The 14,824-nt window shown below is 30.1% G+C and overlaps 2 protein-coding genes across 3 annotated transcripts; both read right to left on the bottom strand.

Moving 5' to 3' along the window:
- On the bottom strand, nucleotides 1-5,572 carry LOC114186241 (AAA-type ATPase family protein). The gene is made up of 12 exons (XM_028074284.2): nucleotides 5,139-5,572; nucleotides 4,937-5,048; nucleotides 4,579-4,780; nucleotides 4,410-4,505; nucleotides 4,189-4,304; nucleotides 3,735-3,815; nucleotides 2,842-2,965; nucleotides 2,012-2,061; nucleotides 1,275-1,365; nucleotides 875-910; nucleotides 627-724; nucleotides 1-518 (listed from the first exon to the last, which is right to left on the bottom strand). Exons 1-12 carry the CDS (start codon nucleotides 5,459-5,461, stop codon nucleotides 402-404), a joined length of 1,446 nt encoding a protein of 481 aa, XP_027930085.1. The 5' UTR covers nucleotides 5,462-5,572; the 3' UTR covers nucleotides 1-401.
- A 984-nt stretch (nucleotides 5,573-6,556) lies between these two features.
- On the bottom strand, nucleotides 6,557-10,564 carry LOC114183561 (uncharacterized). Of its 2 annotated transcripts, XM_085673153.1 has the most exons (9): nucleotides 10,408-10,564; nucleotides 10,265-10,334; nucleotides 10,088-10,178; nucleotides 9,591-9,652; nucleotides 8,208-8,425; nucleotides 8,030-8,069; nucleotides 7,806-7,937; nucleotides 7,617-7,633; nucleotides 6,557-7,005 (listed from the first exon to the last, which is right to left on the bottom strand). In XM_085673153.1, the coding sequence occupies exons 1-9, from the start codon at nucleotides 10,453-10,455 to the stop codon at nucleotides 6,925-6,927; spliced, it is 759 nt and encodes a 252-aa protein (XP_085529279.1). In that variant the 5' UTR covers nucleotides 10,456-10,564; the 3' UTR covers nucleotides 6,557-6,924. The 2 variants fall into 2 exon arrangements, with proteins under 2 accessions (XP_085529279.1, XP_027926432.1); XM_028070631.2 differs by lacking the exon at nucleotides 7,617-7,633.
- Between the last annotated feature and the right edge of the window lie 4,260 nt (nucleotides 10,565-14,824).

The raw sequence follows: 14,824 nt of genomic DNA, 5'->3' as shown, positions 1-14,824 counted from the left end.
TTGAAAAAAGACTTGTCCTCATAGATGATGTCCAATAAACTCTCAAAATTAGGTTTATCAACTTCAAAATTCATATGCTGACATGCTTATAAACTTTTCAATATTTCCCCCCCGGGGAAGGAGACATTGGTGTTACAATCACTAAATATGTAATCTTAAAGATGTACAAAGAATAAAAGTTAAAATGATTAATGAGGCCATTTGAAGGTTTCTACATTGGAAACCATGGTGTGGCTAGCAGCTAAATTGGATTTTAGGATAGTCATTTACAAAATAAGCAGCACCTATTTTATAGCCACTAACCTTTATGTCTTTGTCTTGTCTAATTTTAGTTATGTACACATTACTACACTGGTTTATTTTCTTCGAATTTCATGCACATGGTGTTTAATATCATGACTTCAATTAGAGCCAAATTCCTCATTCCACCGCTCAAGCTCTTCCCACTTGCTTTTGATTAAGCTTGGTCTAATTACAGCCATTGCCTTCTTAAAATCCTCGTACCTCAGTCCTCTTACCTGGTAGAACTTAAAATAGTTAACTTCTAAGAATGAGAGAAAGGTTTTCATTTACAAGATTGTACTAATCTGCATCTAAGATCTAGTAATTCAAATCAAATAGCATGCCTGATTAGCCTTAACAGTAAGAATGTCAGCACCCAACTCTCTAATTGGCATCATTGCAGCTTCTTCACACAAGGCTTGCAGATCACTACCGGAATATCCTGCAAACCAAGAATAACAAACATTATGGCAAGTCTGAAAAGGGAAAAAAAAGGAGAAAAAGAAAAGAACATATCATTGTTCTAATTTCTTTCTCATCACGAGTCAAATTAGGAAGAAGCAAAACAAGTATTTTAGCTACAAATAGTTACCTTCTGTCTCTTTTACAAGCCTCTCTAGATCTCTACCTGCAACATAAAAATCCAAAGCTTTTAGTTGAAAGCAGAACAATGCAAATAATAATAATCTGGAGCTTCTTTCTAGAAGATTTCAATGACAAAAGTTTAAAGCAAACAGAAAATAACATCTCTAACAAGTAATAAAACTTTTGCATTTTCAAGTATTTGTTTGGCAAACCATAAGCATTAGATCAATTCGACCAGATTTGGCATTAAGTTTCAGATGAAACCAGAATATATGAAGGTACAAGCTAGGCACAGTAAACCCAGAACTACCCTATTGAAGAATAAATAACCAGGAAATACACTCTGTAGCACCACCGAGATATCTAAAGAAGTATCATAAAACATAAAATATGAGCACATTACTTACTAGGTAAGGAGAATGCTTGACCCTTGAGCTTGTGTTTTAACAGAAGCTTTCGAACATTTTCATCTGGTAAAGGTACGTATATTCTCTTTACCTAGTAAAGATTTAACAGCAAACCCAAAAAGTGTTAGCAGAGAAGCAGCATGTGTGGTTCAAAGATCATTATTAGTTTAAAATCAGCGTCCATCCATGGCATACAATCATGCACAGATTTCAATGGGAATAAATGACATATCTCTTGAAAAATATAATTCAATATGTTCTAACGATTTTTTTTTTGAAGACTAGTTTTCCACAAAACATTTCGGAAATGTTGTTGGAGGAATCTTAACAGAGAGCATAAGTCTGGGTTAAAGAAACAAATGAATGCCACATTGACATGCAAATAGAAACTCCCTACAAATATAAAACCAATATATACAAGATAATACTGATTATTAGAATAGAAGTTTATCGTATACTAAATACAGACATGTTGCAATTAACAAAGGTATACAAGCAAAATAAAATTATCTACAAATGGGTTTCGATTTCATATGATGATATGACCATTTTAAAACCAAAATTCAAGACAGAGTGATATGATCACATCATTTCTTAACCTATTACAAGGTATACTAATCATTATGCAAAAGATAAACAGCAAGTTATATCCCTGTACAATATGTCACATGAGCAACATGACATTCTAGAATTATATTTTCTACATTTCCAGTATAGGACACTAAAGAAATTCTTACCAGTCTCCTAAGAACTGCATCATCCAATTCTTGTGGCTTATTTGTCGCACCTAAATTAAGGAGAAGGGAATTTATGAATTTAGTAAGACTAATATATTCATAGACACATGACCAAGTATTCACTTATATCCATATTCAGACTCATTATTGTGTAATATAAAAAAAAAAGAAAAAAGTATGAAGATAAACATGCAATTCCACATACACAATGGCCTAAATCAGTCTAGCATGCATCCCATTATATACAGATGCCACGTTTTTAGGACAGATTACAATGCAGGCTAGCTAGGAAAGGAATTAATATTGTTCTTAACACACTACAAATGTGAGATTCAGCTGAATTTAAAAGGGAGAAGAGAAGTAATGGCCTCATGATGTTCCATTAGATGAGATTAAACCATGATGTTCCACCAGATGAGATTAAACCATGATGTTCCACCAGATGAGATTAAACCGCTATTTCTGGAATAAGCCCAAAGCCCATCTATATGGGGCTAATAAGACGACAACAATCTTTGGAGGACGAATGTGATGACACTTGAAATCTTTGAGGGACTAATATGGTGACTAAAGCTTTTAAAAGACTTATGTGACGACACATAACTTCTGATGACTAAATTGAGGCTTTACAACATGAATGTCACAAATTCCAACATTCCCAGATGAGCATACATCTAAACTATCAATCGTCACTTTCCAAAGGGGAACTAAGACCAGCAACTGCAACTATTACCAAAGGAACACTAAACCAGTGTGTACTAGGTCTAAAATCTAAATCTTGCTTGATTTTAGAAAGTGAATAACTAAGTATCTTTAGATGTAATGCTTACCAATTACAATCACAATATCATCAGGATTGGAGGTCACCCCATCAAACTGGATAAGAAATTCAGATTTTAATCGTCTGCTGGCATCATTCTCATTGGCCAACCTTGTTGACATTATACTATCAATCTGTTATTAGTTTAAGAGAAAAACGACCACTGTTAGTGAAGAAAAATGGAGATGCAAATATAGCCTTTTACTTTCTGCTTTGTAAATTCTCCTTTTTATAAAGAAGGACAGACTAATGTGATAAAGAAATAATCTGTTTCACCAAAAATGTAGACACTGGAAGTGCTTTCACAAAATGTAGATACTGGAATTGCTTATGTGCATCACCAATATTAATAAATATTTAGCCTATTTCAGTTTAGAAGATAAAAGATACCCGATACAACTTTTATCAGAAGGGATCCTTAACCATATAATTTTAAAACAAGCTCTCTATGCTGTTAAGAATGATAATTCAATGAAAATTGTTAGAAATGATGTAAGTGGGGTGCGTGGATAAATTATTGTTATTATAATTATTATTATCCACTGATAAAGAAAATTAAGTTTTGGATAACCGTAATCTATCTATTTATGACACGACACATATTGTATATGAAATCATCACATTCTCTTATTTTCTTTCTCTAAAAAAAAATCAATTAGTATTGTGCTGTGAACCAAGTTTCAAACAAAATAATTGAAAAGCAGGGGGCATTTGGACATGTTCAAAACTTCAAAATAGTTATCAAACAAAACTCTGGAAAAACTGATTCTGAAATGGTTTGTTGCTTTTAAAGCAAGCTAAAATTTTTTCCCTATTCTCTAAACATATTCTTCTATGATGTCTTTCTAGTAATATTTCTTATGGGGAGAACAGTAACTCTATATCTATACATGAGGGAAATACCTCATCAATGAAAATTACAGATGGCTGTCTTGATATAGCTACCATGAATAGTGTCCGGACAAGCTTTTCACCTTCACCCACCTATTGAGCACAAGTCAATCATGGAATGAAGTCTTAACCTTTAAACATATTAACAGAAGAAATAAATGAGATTAAAAAAAAGGAAACTGCTAGAATGTACGAAAATTATCCAATAATAACCTCACCCTATTTTAGAATAATTTAGAACATCTAGGATTACCTGGTCGGGATTAACTTCCATACTTTGAAATGTTTCATGATTTGTTTCATTATATAGTTTGGATTCTATTCTAGCATTAGTCTAAATAAGGATTTTGTAAAAAATATATAACATTTGTCAAATATTCATGTATTAAGCATGTTTTATTTCCTTTTCCTCCCGCTATGCCTAAAACCCTGTAATTCCAACTGATACGCACAGATAGAGACGAACCCATTTTGATGTCAAGGAAGCTGCCGTGACATTAAAAAATGTTGCTTGTGATTCTGACGCCACTGCTTTGGCAAGCATGGTTTTTCCATTACCAGGTGGACCAAAGAGTAGCAAACCTAGAACAAAAAGGGTTCAACAATTTCAGTATTTGGCATTTTCATACTTCAATTTTCACCACGATCCAATATATAGCAAAATGTTGTGAGGTCCTTAGGCATTACCTCTGGCTGGCCTTCGAAGACCCGTAAACAAGTCTCTTCTCTTAGTTGGCAAAATAACCATCTCCATTAAAGATTGCTTTGCCTTTTCGAGCCCGGCTGCATTTCCACACTAATAATCAAAGAAATGATAACATATAAAACAAAGAAGCATACATGCATAGATTCTTACCAACATCTTCCCATCTAATAGATGGACTTCTATCTACTATGGCAGTGTTAATCATTTCAACTAGTTTGGTATCAAAATTCGCACCAGATGCTTGACTCGATTTTGGGCTTCCAACTTTATTCACCTGACCTGTTCTTAGAGGGGGCTTTTGTAACACGTTTTTTCTAGTACCCACTGGCTTAATCGGTACTGCAGCAGTGCTCTGTAAACATTTTTTGAGGGAAAAGAAAAGAAACATTAAAGGCTCATTATAAATTATAATCATAAAATTAACATCCTATGACCAAGATAAAGTAAGAACTCTCGATCATTCTAATTTAACAGGATAGAAACTTTCAAACACCAAGAACATGGGTACCTGATTGGCTGATGAGCTACCAGCTCGTCTACCGAGAGTCTGCAATCTCTCAGAAACTTGACTCTGCCATTTGGATATCTTCTCACGATATGACTGCACCTTCTGCAGTTCACTGCCACAGTTTCCATCAACAAAACATTCATATTATTAGAATCCACAAACCCTACTTTTGCTCAAATGATCGGCGTGAAACAGCGAGAACCTGGAGGTGATGTAGGAAGGAACTGGAGTTGAATTAGCTTCGACGAGGATCGATTGTGCGTTCCTGTAGTGAAGAAGCGCGTCGTCGGCCAAACCCCATTCCTCAGCCCTAACGGCCTTCGCGATCTCCTGCGTCGCCAAATCGAAGTAGCCTTTGAGCTTGTAAGCGACGCGCTCGTTCGAAACGGAAGGAGGAGGAGGAGCTTCCATTGGATCCGTTGAAGAAGAAGAAGAAGAAAGAGAAGGAGAATTTGCGGTGTTGTGATTGTTATCTGGCACGAAGATGGAGTTAAAGGAATCAATAATTCCCTGCAAGAAACTCATTCCTCAGTCGCAAACGCGATTATCCGTTTTCACGTTTCATCACTCGCAAAAGCCCATTTTGATTTGCGTGGGTTTAACTTATTACTGTATTTTGATTTTATTAGGTATTTTCGTGAATACGTTGGAATTGATTTCTAGCAAAAGTATAAGCTTGTCATGGCTCAAACAGTCACGACAATGACGTGCTTCGGCGACAGAAACAGTAAGCGTGTGTGTCTTTTGGAGTAGAATTGATGATGATTAAGCTTAACAGGTTATGCTTCCTAATTATTTCAAAATTTTGATTAGGCCTTTAAATTAAAATTGTAATTAAATAGCCAATCTACTATATTTTTGAAATTGAGATTTGAAACTAGTAAAATTGGCAATTTTTGTTTTTAAAGATCGTAAGTCAGTATAAATAAATTTCAACGGTTCAATTACAAAAATAATAAAAGATTAAAAACTTGATTATAATTTTGCTTTGCCTAATTAAAATTTTCTCAAGAAGTTCAGGTACTTACTGACGAATTAATTTGAAGTGATAGTGATTTATATTTGAATTATTTTGTTGTTCGTTGTGAAATTCGTTACTATAACAAAATCTACTAAAAGTTATTTTTATACACGAAATCAATTGTTAAATTGGTTACCATAGCAAATTTCTTTTTTTTTTTTTATCTAAAATCACTTTAACTAATGCACCAAGAGCAGGGGAGGCTAAGAATTTGAATATTGAAAATTATAAAATTAAGAGTTTTGATAATTGAAAAATAAGGCCCATAAAATTATAATTTTTAATAAATTTATAATAATAGTAATTAATGGTTAAAGAAAATATGCTGTTAATATTTATTTAGGTAAATAACATATGGATTTTCATAAGACAATATTGTTATCGAATCACTAGAAGTGTAAATGTTTTTTACATCATCATCTAGTATAATTATTGGCCTTGTTTTATCTAACTATTTGCCTTAAAAATTTGATTGGTTAACAATATAACAAATTTAATTTTTTTATACCAACAGCATATTGAAATAAATTTATAATTAAAATATATTTTAATTAATGAAATTACAAAGTATTTGTAATTAAAATATTGGACAAAATGTGTATCAAACCTGTTAATCTATGAAGAAATATAAGTACCTTTAATAACTTAATCACACTCTTGCTGCTATACGAGCTCTGTAAAACCTCTTCTGGAAAACCTTACAAAGTCTTTGAATTAAGAACTGGATTAGGAAATGGAAATGGAACTGGAGAGAAACAAGCAAATCTACATGCAATAACTCTTAGGACTCTCCAAGCAGGAAATATGTACAGAAAATCCACATGGGGGGGCAATGGAATCAATGCTACAAAACATTAATGGTTCAACTTAGTAACACGAGATACCCTTTCGAAGAAGATGGGGCACATGCTGGGGCTGAACATGATGTCCTCCCTCATCCATTCTGGTGCCACTCTTTCAAATGTGCCTAGAGATATGACATGGTACAGCAGCTCTGCGTCCTCATTACTAGGTGATTTGCTAATGCATGATATGCTGAAAGAGTAACCTATCAGGGTTAAATAAAAGAAACATGTTAACCAGGCAGTTACATGTATCTGCAAAACGTTGAATGGATAGAACTTTATTTAGAACTTGAGAACCAGATCAGTTTTGTCAAAAGATGGACCACAAATCAAACAAAGATCGTGCTGAACTGAATAGAATAGCTTTGAATTCAGAGTTAAAAATTAACGAGTGTCCAAAAAGTGACAATGGTTATTTTAGGCCCCAAAAAGAAAATCTGGATATTTAAAGAGAAATCATGAGAAGGCAGGAAAATGAGGAAGAGTAAAATTTGACGGGTAACTGAGTGTTTTGTCAGCTCAGCCCTCAGCCCCATTCTATAGTCATCTGCTGTCAAAGGTACAGATAATGACAGAATATCTCCACCTTTCTTCTCGTGCAGTGTTTTTATGATTATCACACAACTAGATCATTGTCTTAAAATAAATAAATAAATGGAACCCAGTAATTCTCCCTATTTGTACCTTTATAAGGGTACTTTTGTTATTTGTATGCAATTTGTATTTATGTTACTATATGGTGTGTTTACACACTGGACAGGATAAGAGCTGATCATGCCCATTTTGTTCATTTTTGTTTCGCTGTCATCCTTACCTTACTTTCTCTTGAGCCTTGTCCACCAAACAATCCATCAGAATTCCAGAAATATGTCCACATTTAAACACTATAACTCAGAATCTTAATTATGAACATTCCAACGAACTATTACCTCAGAAACAATGTATAATAAGACTAGGAAAGAATGAGACAAAAAAATTGTTACAATCCAAAATTATGAATTACCACTCGATTGATGCAGCGCAGAAAGGCACATTTGTCCAGATTGATCAATAATGGATAGTTTCATGCCCAGTGCATACTCAAAAAGAACATGAATGAGCCAGTTATCATGTCCACTTTCCTGTAAATCAATGCCTGTAAAACGCAATGAAGGACACATTGAATGTACCAAAATTCCAACCAAATGGTTCCCACATAAAGCACAAATTGCAAGTGCTAATACCAACCTGATTGATGATCATTAGCCTTGGTACAACGCTCCAGCAGCTTTTTACAGCATATTAAAGTGATTACATTTTCCACCCAAATGAATTAAATCGAATACATATATATATATATATATATATATATATATATATATATAAGCACATAATTATATCAATTTTTAGGGTTTTAAATTCTCACCTTACCAGAAGCAGTCTCTTTGCAAGTCTCCACAGAATTAACTTCATTTTCAAAAGATATAAACCTTGCTTCTTTCTCCAAAGCATTCTGCCTTTTCCGTTTTCTTGTCATTCTTATAGATGAGCGGTTGTTGGAGTTAGCCTTCTCATTATTTAAATCAGATGTTCTCTCCTGGTGAAGCTTTAGAAACTTTTCCACTTCTTCAGAAAGAGCTTCATCTGCCTCAGTTTACAACCAAATCATCAAGAAGAAATGAAATTGAAGTACATTCAAGGACAGGTACATAGAAATACTGTAGTGAACTTGCATTCACAAAAGAGGCAATGAAACATAATCAAACTCCAACATCGGATATAGATTCCCGTCAAAGTTCCAACCAAAAAGATTAACTAGGTAAGCTATCATAATGGTAAACCACACACCGTGATTCCCTTTTCAGTAAGGAATTAATCAGTAAAATACGAAAAGTAACTAAAGCAGTTTCAGACTCAAGCAATCAACTAAAAACTAAAGTTAGCTAACTAAATTCTGTTGCAAATCTAAACAAGTCCGAAATATTAATAACTACTATATTCTTTGTTTCTTGAGATGAATAAGTAAATCACAATGTAACTTTAAAGAATCATGAAAGGCTCATTGAAAGGAAAATCAGATTCACTTTGCCAAGGCCAAGAATACTGCCCAATATAAAAAAAATTGGGTCAGACAACCTAACTAATATTTATGACTTTGCTTGAAACAGAATCCACATTCAAAGTACCAGCATGAAGGGGAAATTTGCCAATTTTTCTTTCAAGTAAATGCCAAGTAGAAAATATGGCATCATTTGATCCACGAAACTGACACTAATTGTGGCAAAAGGCTTTTGGTCATAGTAGAAGGGACAAGGTAATGCAAACTGTCTATATATAAAGTCCAGTATAAGACTAATAACAGATCCAGAAACCAAAATTGCAGGCATAGGGTGAAAAGATGGAATGAACAAATCCAGTGAAAAGGGAACAAAGAAAACATTACAAAATCAAAGGATTATGCTATATTACACTAATAGTCATATGTTCCTTAATATACTGATTGAATGTGCTACCAAAAAAATTCAACCACATTCATGTAGAAATTAATTTATTAAAGCAACTTCTGATAATATATTCCACCAACTACGTACAATGTTTTCAATAAGAGAAAAATAGGTTCAACTTCAAAACTATGAAATCTTATTTTCAACAAGTACTTTATTATTATTATTATTATTATTATTGTCGTCGTGTCATCGTCCATGTACATGACGAACTTAAAATAAAAACTGTCAAAATCCATACTAATATTTTTTTAACAAGCATTTAAGTTAAATTTAAGAACCACAAAAGCAATCGAAAGTCTCACTTTTCTCTCTTTCCTCCATCAAAAGCATCTGACAATTTGTAATCTCTTTATCCTTCGCTGCCCTGAAATTTAAAGTAAAAAATTTGAGTATACCAACAAAATAAAACATTCCTTAAAAATCAACAACAGAAAAGGTTAATCGCATAATTCAGTCTTATGAGTTGCAGATTCTCAATTTGGTCTCTAAAGATAGAAAACTTCTTCAGCCAATCCCTATACTAGTAAGCGTTAATGGTTTGGTCCCTGCCAACATCAATCCCCATATACATTCTTAACACATTTGTAATATGGTCCCTATACGTGCAGATCAAATTAAGAATTAGGGATAAGTAAAAGGTTAACAGTCAAAGTATGACAAACTGACTAAACCAACAAGGTACGTGTAAGAATCGATTGAAGAAACTTTTACATGTAAAGACCAATTTGAGATGTTACGACCAGCATATGAACTAAATCATATGCTTAAAAATAAATAAAGCTGCATTTTGAAAACGTGCCTAAGTGAAGCCAATTCAGTTCTCAACTCATTGACTTGTCCAAGAAGCTCTTCCTTTTCGCTCTTCAAGTGCTCAATCAACTCTTCCGCAGCTGCAACACCCAAAGTCTTCGAAATTCATAACACGTTCGTTGTTCTTCCGGTAAGTCACGCAGAAAGGGACGAAGAAGAAACGTACCGGACAAGTAATTCACGAATTTAACTTCTTGCTCTTTGTTTAGGTGATCCAAATCTGAGAGTTTCTTGGACTTCAACAATAGATAAAACGAAGGATCAGCAATGAAGCTTAATAATCTGTCAGTTATTGATGAAAGAACAAACCTTGAGTTTGGTGTACTTGTCGTAGAGCTTCGAATACAGAACCTCCATTGCAGATACACACAATTTTCACTGCACTGGTTTGGGACTGGCGCACAAATTCAAATTAGGGCTTGACAAAAGCGATTCAGTTTGAACAATTGATACGCACCGTTTTCTTTTTTTTTTCCTTTTTTCTCCTTCTAACTCTTGGGTCGGGTCCCAATACTTCAATCGGAGTAACTTGACCCGTTTGTAATTGGATATCTTTTGGTGAGTACAATTCAATCCATTCAAATTTTCAAGTGTTTTGTACAAACTTAGTTGGACTCGTTAATTTTCAAGATCACCCTTTTATTATTATGTTTAACAGTATCTTTATGTCAAACCATTTAAATAAACACAAAAAAGAAGTATGAAGTGAGGTACATTTCACATCATATTCATAATGATAAGAATCATATATAAGTGAAAAATATTTTTTGAAACTTAAACAATACTTTTAAAGATGATTATTGAAAAATATTTTTTTATGATTATAAAAAAAAATTAATGGAGGTTCATTAAATGTATATTGAGAGTATTAAAATATAATTACTCTATACAAATGCAATGTTTCTTTCTTTAATACTTTATATATATATATATATATATATATATATATATATATATATATATATATATATATATATATATATATATATGTAGTAACAATATAAACACACGAAAATAATCTAAAATATGTTTGACCCAATCACCTTTTTTTTACATAAAAAATCACTCATAAGTTGAAATAGAAAATAAAAACTTATAAAAAAATAGAACCAATTTAGTAATTTCTTTTAGCTTAAAATATCTTTTTAAACTAGAAGTTGTTTGGTAAGTGGTTACCTTATTCAGTTTATAAAATAAAAGAAATGCATGAAACTAATTTAACCAATATAAAATTATTTTAACAAAATCAAAGTAGTAAAATGTCGATATTTAAATTATATTTTTCTAAAATTGTTAAAAACTAATTTTATTATTGATATCTTTTATTTAATTTGGATGATTATTTTCAAATGATATAAATAAATAATATTATTCAAAGAAATTTAGCTATTAGTTACAAACTTTACAAAACATAGAATGATAGAGTTATTTTATATAGTTGAATATATTTTTATATTTGGATATTCAGCTTCCACTTCATAATACTCTCCTAATGAATAAATAAATAATTAATATAATTAATTTATACTAAAATTTTAATTTTAAATATACAAATAACAAATTATACGGAGAAAAAGATTATATGTATTTTTCCTTGAGTGGAGACACATGTTCCATTTCTTCAATTAATATGTTAAAGTTGCAAACTAACGTCACATTTTTGTGTAAGATATGTCTTTCTATGATATAACAAACTTGATCTAATTAGTAAAAATGATGAAAATATATATTTATTTAATATATAACATCAATGTATCGATCAAAATATTAAATATTTGCAGTTATCCTTAATTTTGGTACAACTTCGACAAAATTAAATTTAGAGGTCTTGCAATTTCATGTGCTAACAAATATAAACTATAAAAAACTTTAGAAAAATCTATACTTACTAATTTTATTACTTTTCAACTTTTTTAATATATAATTATGTATGACTATATGCATTGGTACAAAGATACATGGGAAGTTTCTTTATTTAATGATTTCATTTTTAAAAGAGATATTAATAGGAAAATCGTAATCTCAATTTCATATAGATGACAAAATATCTCTTTTTGAGAGTATTTGTAATTCATGAATATCCATGATCTACGGATATTTATTATTCGCAGGTACAAGTATGTTAATACATGTTTATAAATGGATTGAGTTTGGATATAATATTATGTGTACTCATAGGTATCATATTGTCAAAAATTAAAATTAAAATTTAATTTATGTTTTATTAAGTTAAATTTAATTAAAATTGAAATTGAAATTACATTTTATTTGATTAAATTTAATTAATATTAGAATTTAATTAAAATCTAATTTAATTTACATTTTCTTTTATATTCTTTTGTAATTTTGTTTAAATTTTATTTTAAAATTTTATAAAATATATATTTTTAAAATATTTGTGAATATCCACATGTACTCGCGAGTTTTAAAAAGCTTGTGGGTATTTTTTAAACAGGTACTCGACTAATAAATGGATGGGTAATGAATGAATTTTTTTTGTCACAAGTTGGATTACAAATAGACTATATCCGACCTCTTGTCATCTCTAACTTCATAGTTAGTTTAGTAACTTTTGATGTTTCTTTCTTCATATATAGAGACAATGGTCAACACCGTTGATTATTAAGAATGATACAATTTTTATTATCCTTTATTTTTGTGTAAGAAAAAAAGAGAAACTCACTCGTCATATTTTAAGGATATATGGAGAATAAATTCTAATAATTTTACATGAAAAATAGATATTAAAATTAAGCTTGTTTTGAAAACATTATTTTAAACCTTTAATATGAAGATCCATTATTTAATAATTTAAGTTTAAATTTGAATGATAAAAGTTTGTTCAACCTGATTTTATTTTAAGGTTATTAATCAATTTTAGAGCAAAGCTTTATAAAAAATTCAAAAGTTTTTTCTTCTTTGTGTTTTTTTTTTAAGCAATGGCATTCGATATTCGCCATGAAATCCAAATTTGACTTCATTTTCTATTAGATGAATTTTATTAACTTGGTGGATATATTAAATTCATGTGAACGGGGAAGTTTTAAGGTAATGAATATTTTTCAATTTTCGAGAAGTAACAAATAGGAAAAAGAGTTTTTGTTAAGCCATCATTTTAGTCATTATCATCGTATTATTTTATTAAGAATGAATGAGAAGTTTAATATTCAATAAAAATAAAAATAGCAAAATAAATAATATTTAAGAACTATTACTTCAGGAAAAATTGATTTTAAGTAAGTTTTTTTTTTTTTTATTACCAAGAGTTAAAATTTCCAATGAGTCATTTATCCACAGTTAATGTTTCCATATGTAAACCATATGTTGAAAACGTGTTCTCTAGAGTTTTATACTTGTTTATCATTTAAGCATTCGTTTATCAATTCAAAACTATTTATTTATATAATAAATTCTTCTCAAATAACTAAAGCAAATAAATAGATATAATTATACTTAAATAACTAAACTAAATAAACATTAAAGCACTGGTCAAATTTGCTAGGAATTAAGTAAAACATTAAAAGTTAGTTTTTTTTATCGTTATATGCTTATTACATTCATTTATTTTTTTTTCACTTCTATATATTAAAGTATGGCAGTAATGTTCAATAATGAGAAGTATTATTTTTGTATTTTTGCAATGTTAGTTATCATTAGCTTTAATTTAATCCATTTTAAAACTACTTTTTTTTTTCATCCTAACATGACAAGACAATCCTTTGCTAAGAGTCCATATTTATAATATCCTGTACACGTTATTTATGATAGTATTTATATAATAAAGAATATTTTAGTACCGGATAGAATTTTTATACTAAAAAATATGTTAGTATGTAGTTACTTATGATATCATTGCATGAATTTACGTACGAATTCATAAAATTCATAAAATCAACAAACATAACTAAGGATAATTTCAATCAAAACATATATTCAAATTTGTTTCAATCATTTTAAGAAGAATCGTACTTCAAAATACAATAATTAATCTCACTAATAATTTAAAATAGCTTCATTTACTGCTTTGCATTCTAAGTAATAACAAAATAAAGTATAATTTTGAGCTGCCCTTCACATTCTTTTTCTTCCTCAATTTATCTTTTTCTTCCTCAATTTATACGTAACAACCAACTCAATGTCCTATGTTTCAGCAAGATGTTGGTTCCAAAAGTTCCACACGGAAAATAACACATTTCTATATTTCCAAGAAGAAAAAGTTAAACCAAGACTTAAATACAAACATTTATTTATTATTTAAATAATAATATTTTAATGCATTTTTTATTCACTTTTAATCTAATATTTTAATCATTCTTTAATTATTTATTTTAAGTTTTTTTAGTAGTATAATGTGATGATCTAAAAATAATTAAAATAATTAAAATAGTAAGTTAAAGTGAGTGAAAAAATAAATCAAATATCATTATCTTATTATTTTAGTTAATTGTACGAAAAATCTTGAGTGTACCTTTTTTTTTTCAATTTGTGAAAAGTATAATTTGAATACACACAGATAATAAAATATATGTTTTACTATGATTTAATTAAAATGTAAGATTTTATATTTAATATAAAAATAATATTACAGTTAATATATAAATTTTATTATTCTAATTGAATAAAAACGAGATGACACACTCTTCTATAACTTTGATATTATTATTTAAATCCATTAAAATAATGTCTCATCACCGGTATTGATGAGATTGTCTTTATTGTGAGTAAT

Source organism: Vigna unguiculata, chromosome 5 (assembly GCF_037176805.1).
Source record: "Vigna unguiculata cultivar grain cowpea cultivar isolate G323 ecotype 2 chromosome 5, ASM3717680v1, whole genome shotgun sequence".
NCBI lineage: Eukaryota > Viridiplantae > Streptophyta > Magnoliopsida > Fabales > Fabaceae > Vigna > Vigna unguiculata.
Note: the sequence above shows the minus strand (reverse complement) of the source record. Positions and strands in the feature narration are given on the sequence as shown.

Excerpts from the sequence above, each read along its gene's own strand:
- LOC114183561 (XM_028070631.2), bottom strand. The coding sequence starts at position 10,455 with ATGGAGGTTCTGTATTCGAAGCTCTACGACAAGTACACCAAACTCAAG. Across the intron at positions 8,426-9,590 it reads GATGGAGGAAAGAGAGAAAA|ATGAAGCTCTTTCTGAAGAA; the intron begins GTGAGACTTTCG and ends AAACTGAGGCAG. Across the intron at positions 7,938-8,029 it reads GGCTAATGATCATCAATCAG|GCATTGATTTACAGGAAAGT; the intron begins GTTGGTATTAGC and ends TGCGTTTTACAG.
- LOC114186241 (XM_028074284.2), bottom strand. The coding sequence starts at position 5,461 with ATGAGTTTCTTGCAGGGAATTATTGATTCCTTTAACTCCATCTTCGTG. Across the intron at positions 5,049-5,138 it reads CCTTCCTACATCACCTCCAG|TGAACTGCAGAAGGTGCAGT; the intron begins GTTCTCGCTGTT and ends AAACTGTGGCAG. Across the intron at positions 519-626 it reads TTACTGTTAAGGCTAATCAG|GTAAGAGGACTGAGGTACGA; the intron begins GCATGCTATTTG and ends AAGTTCTACCAG.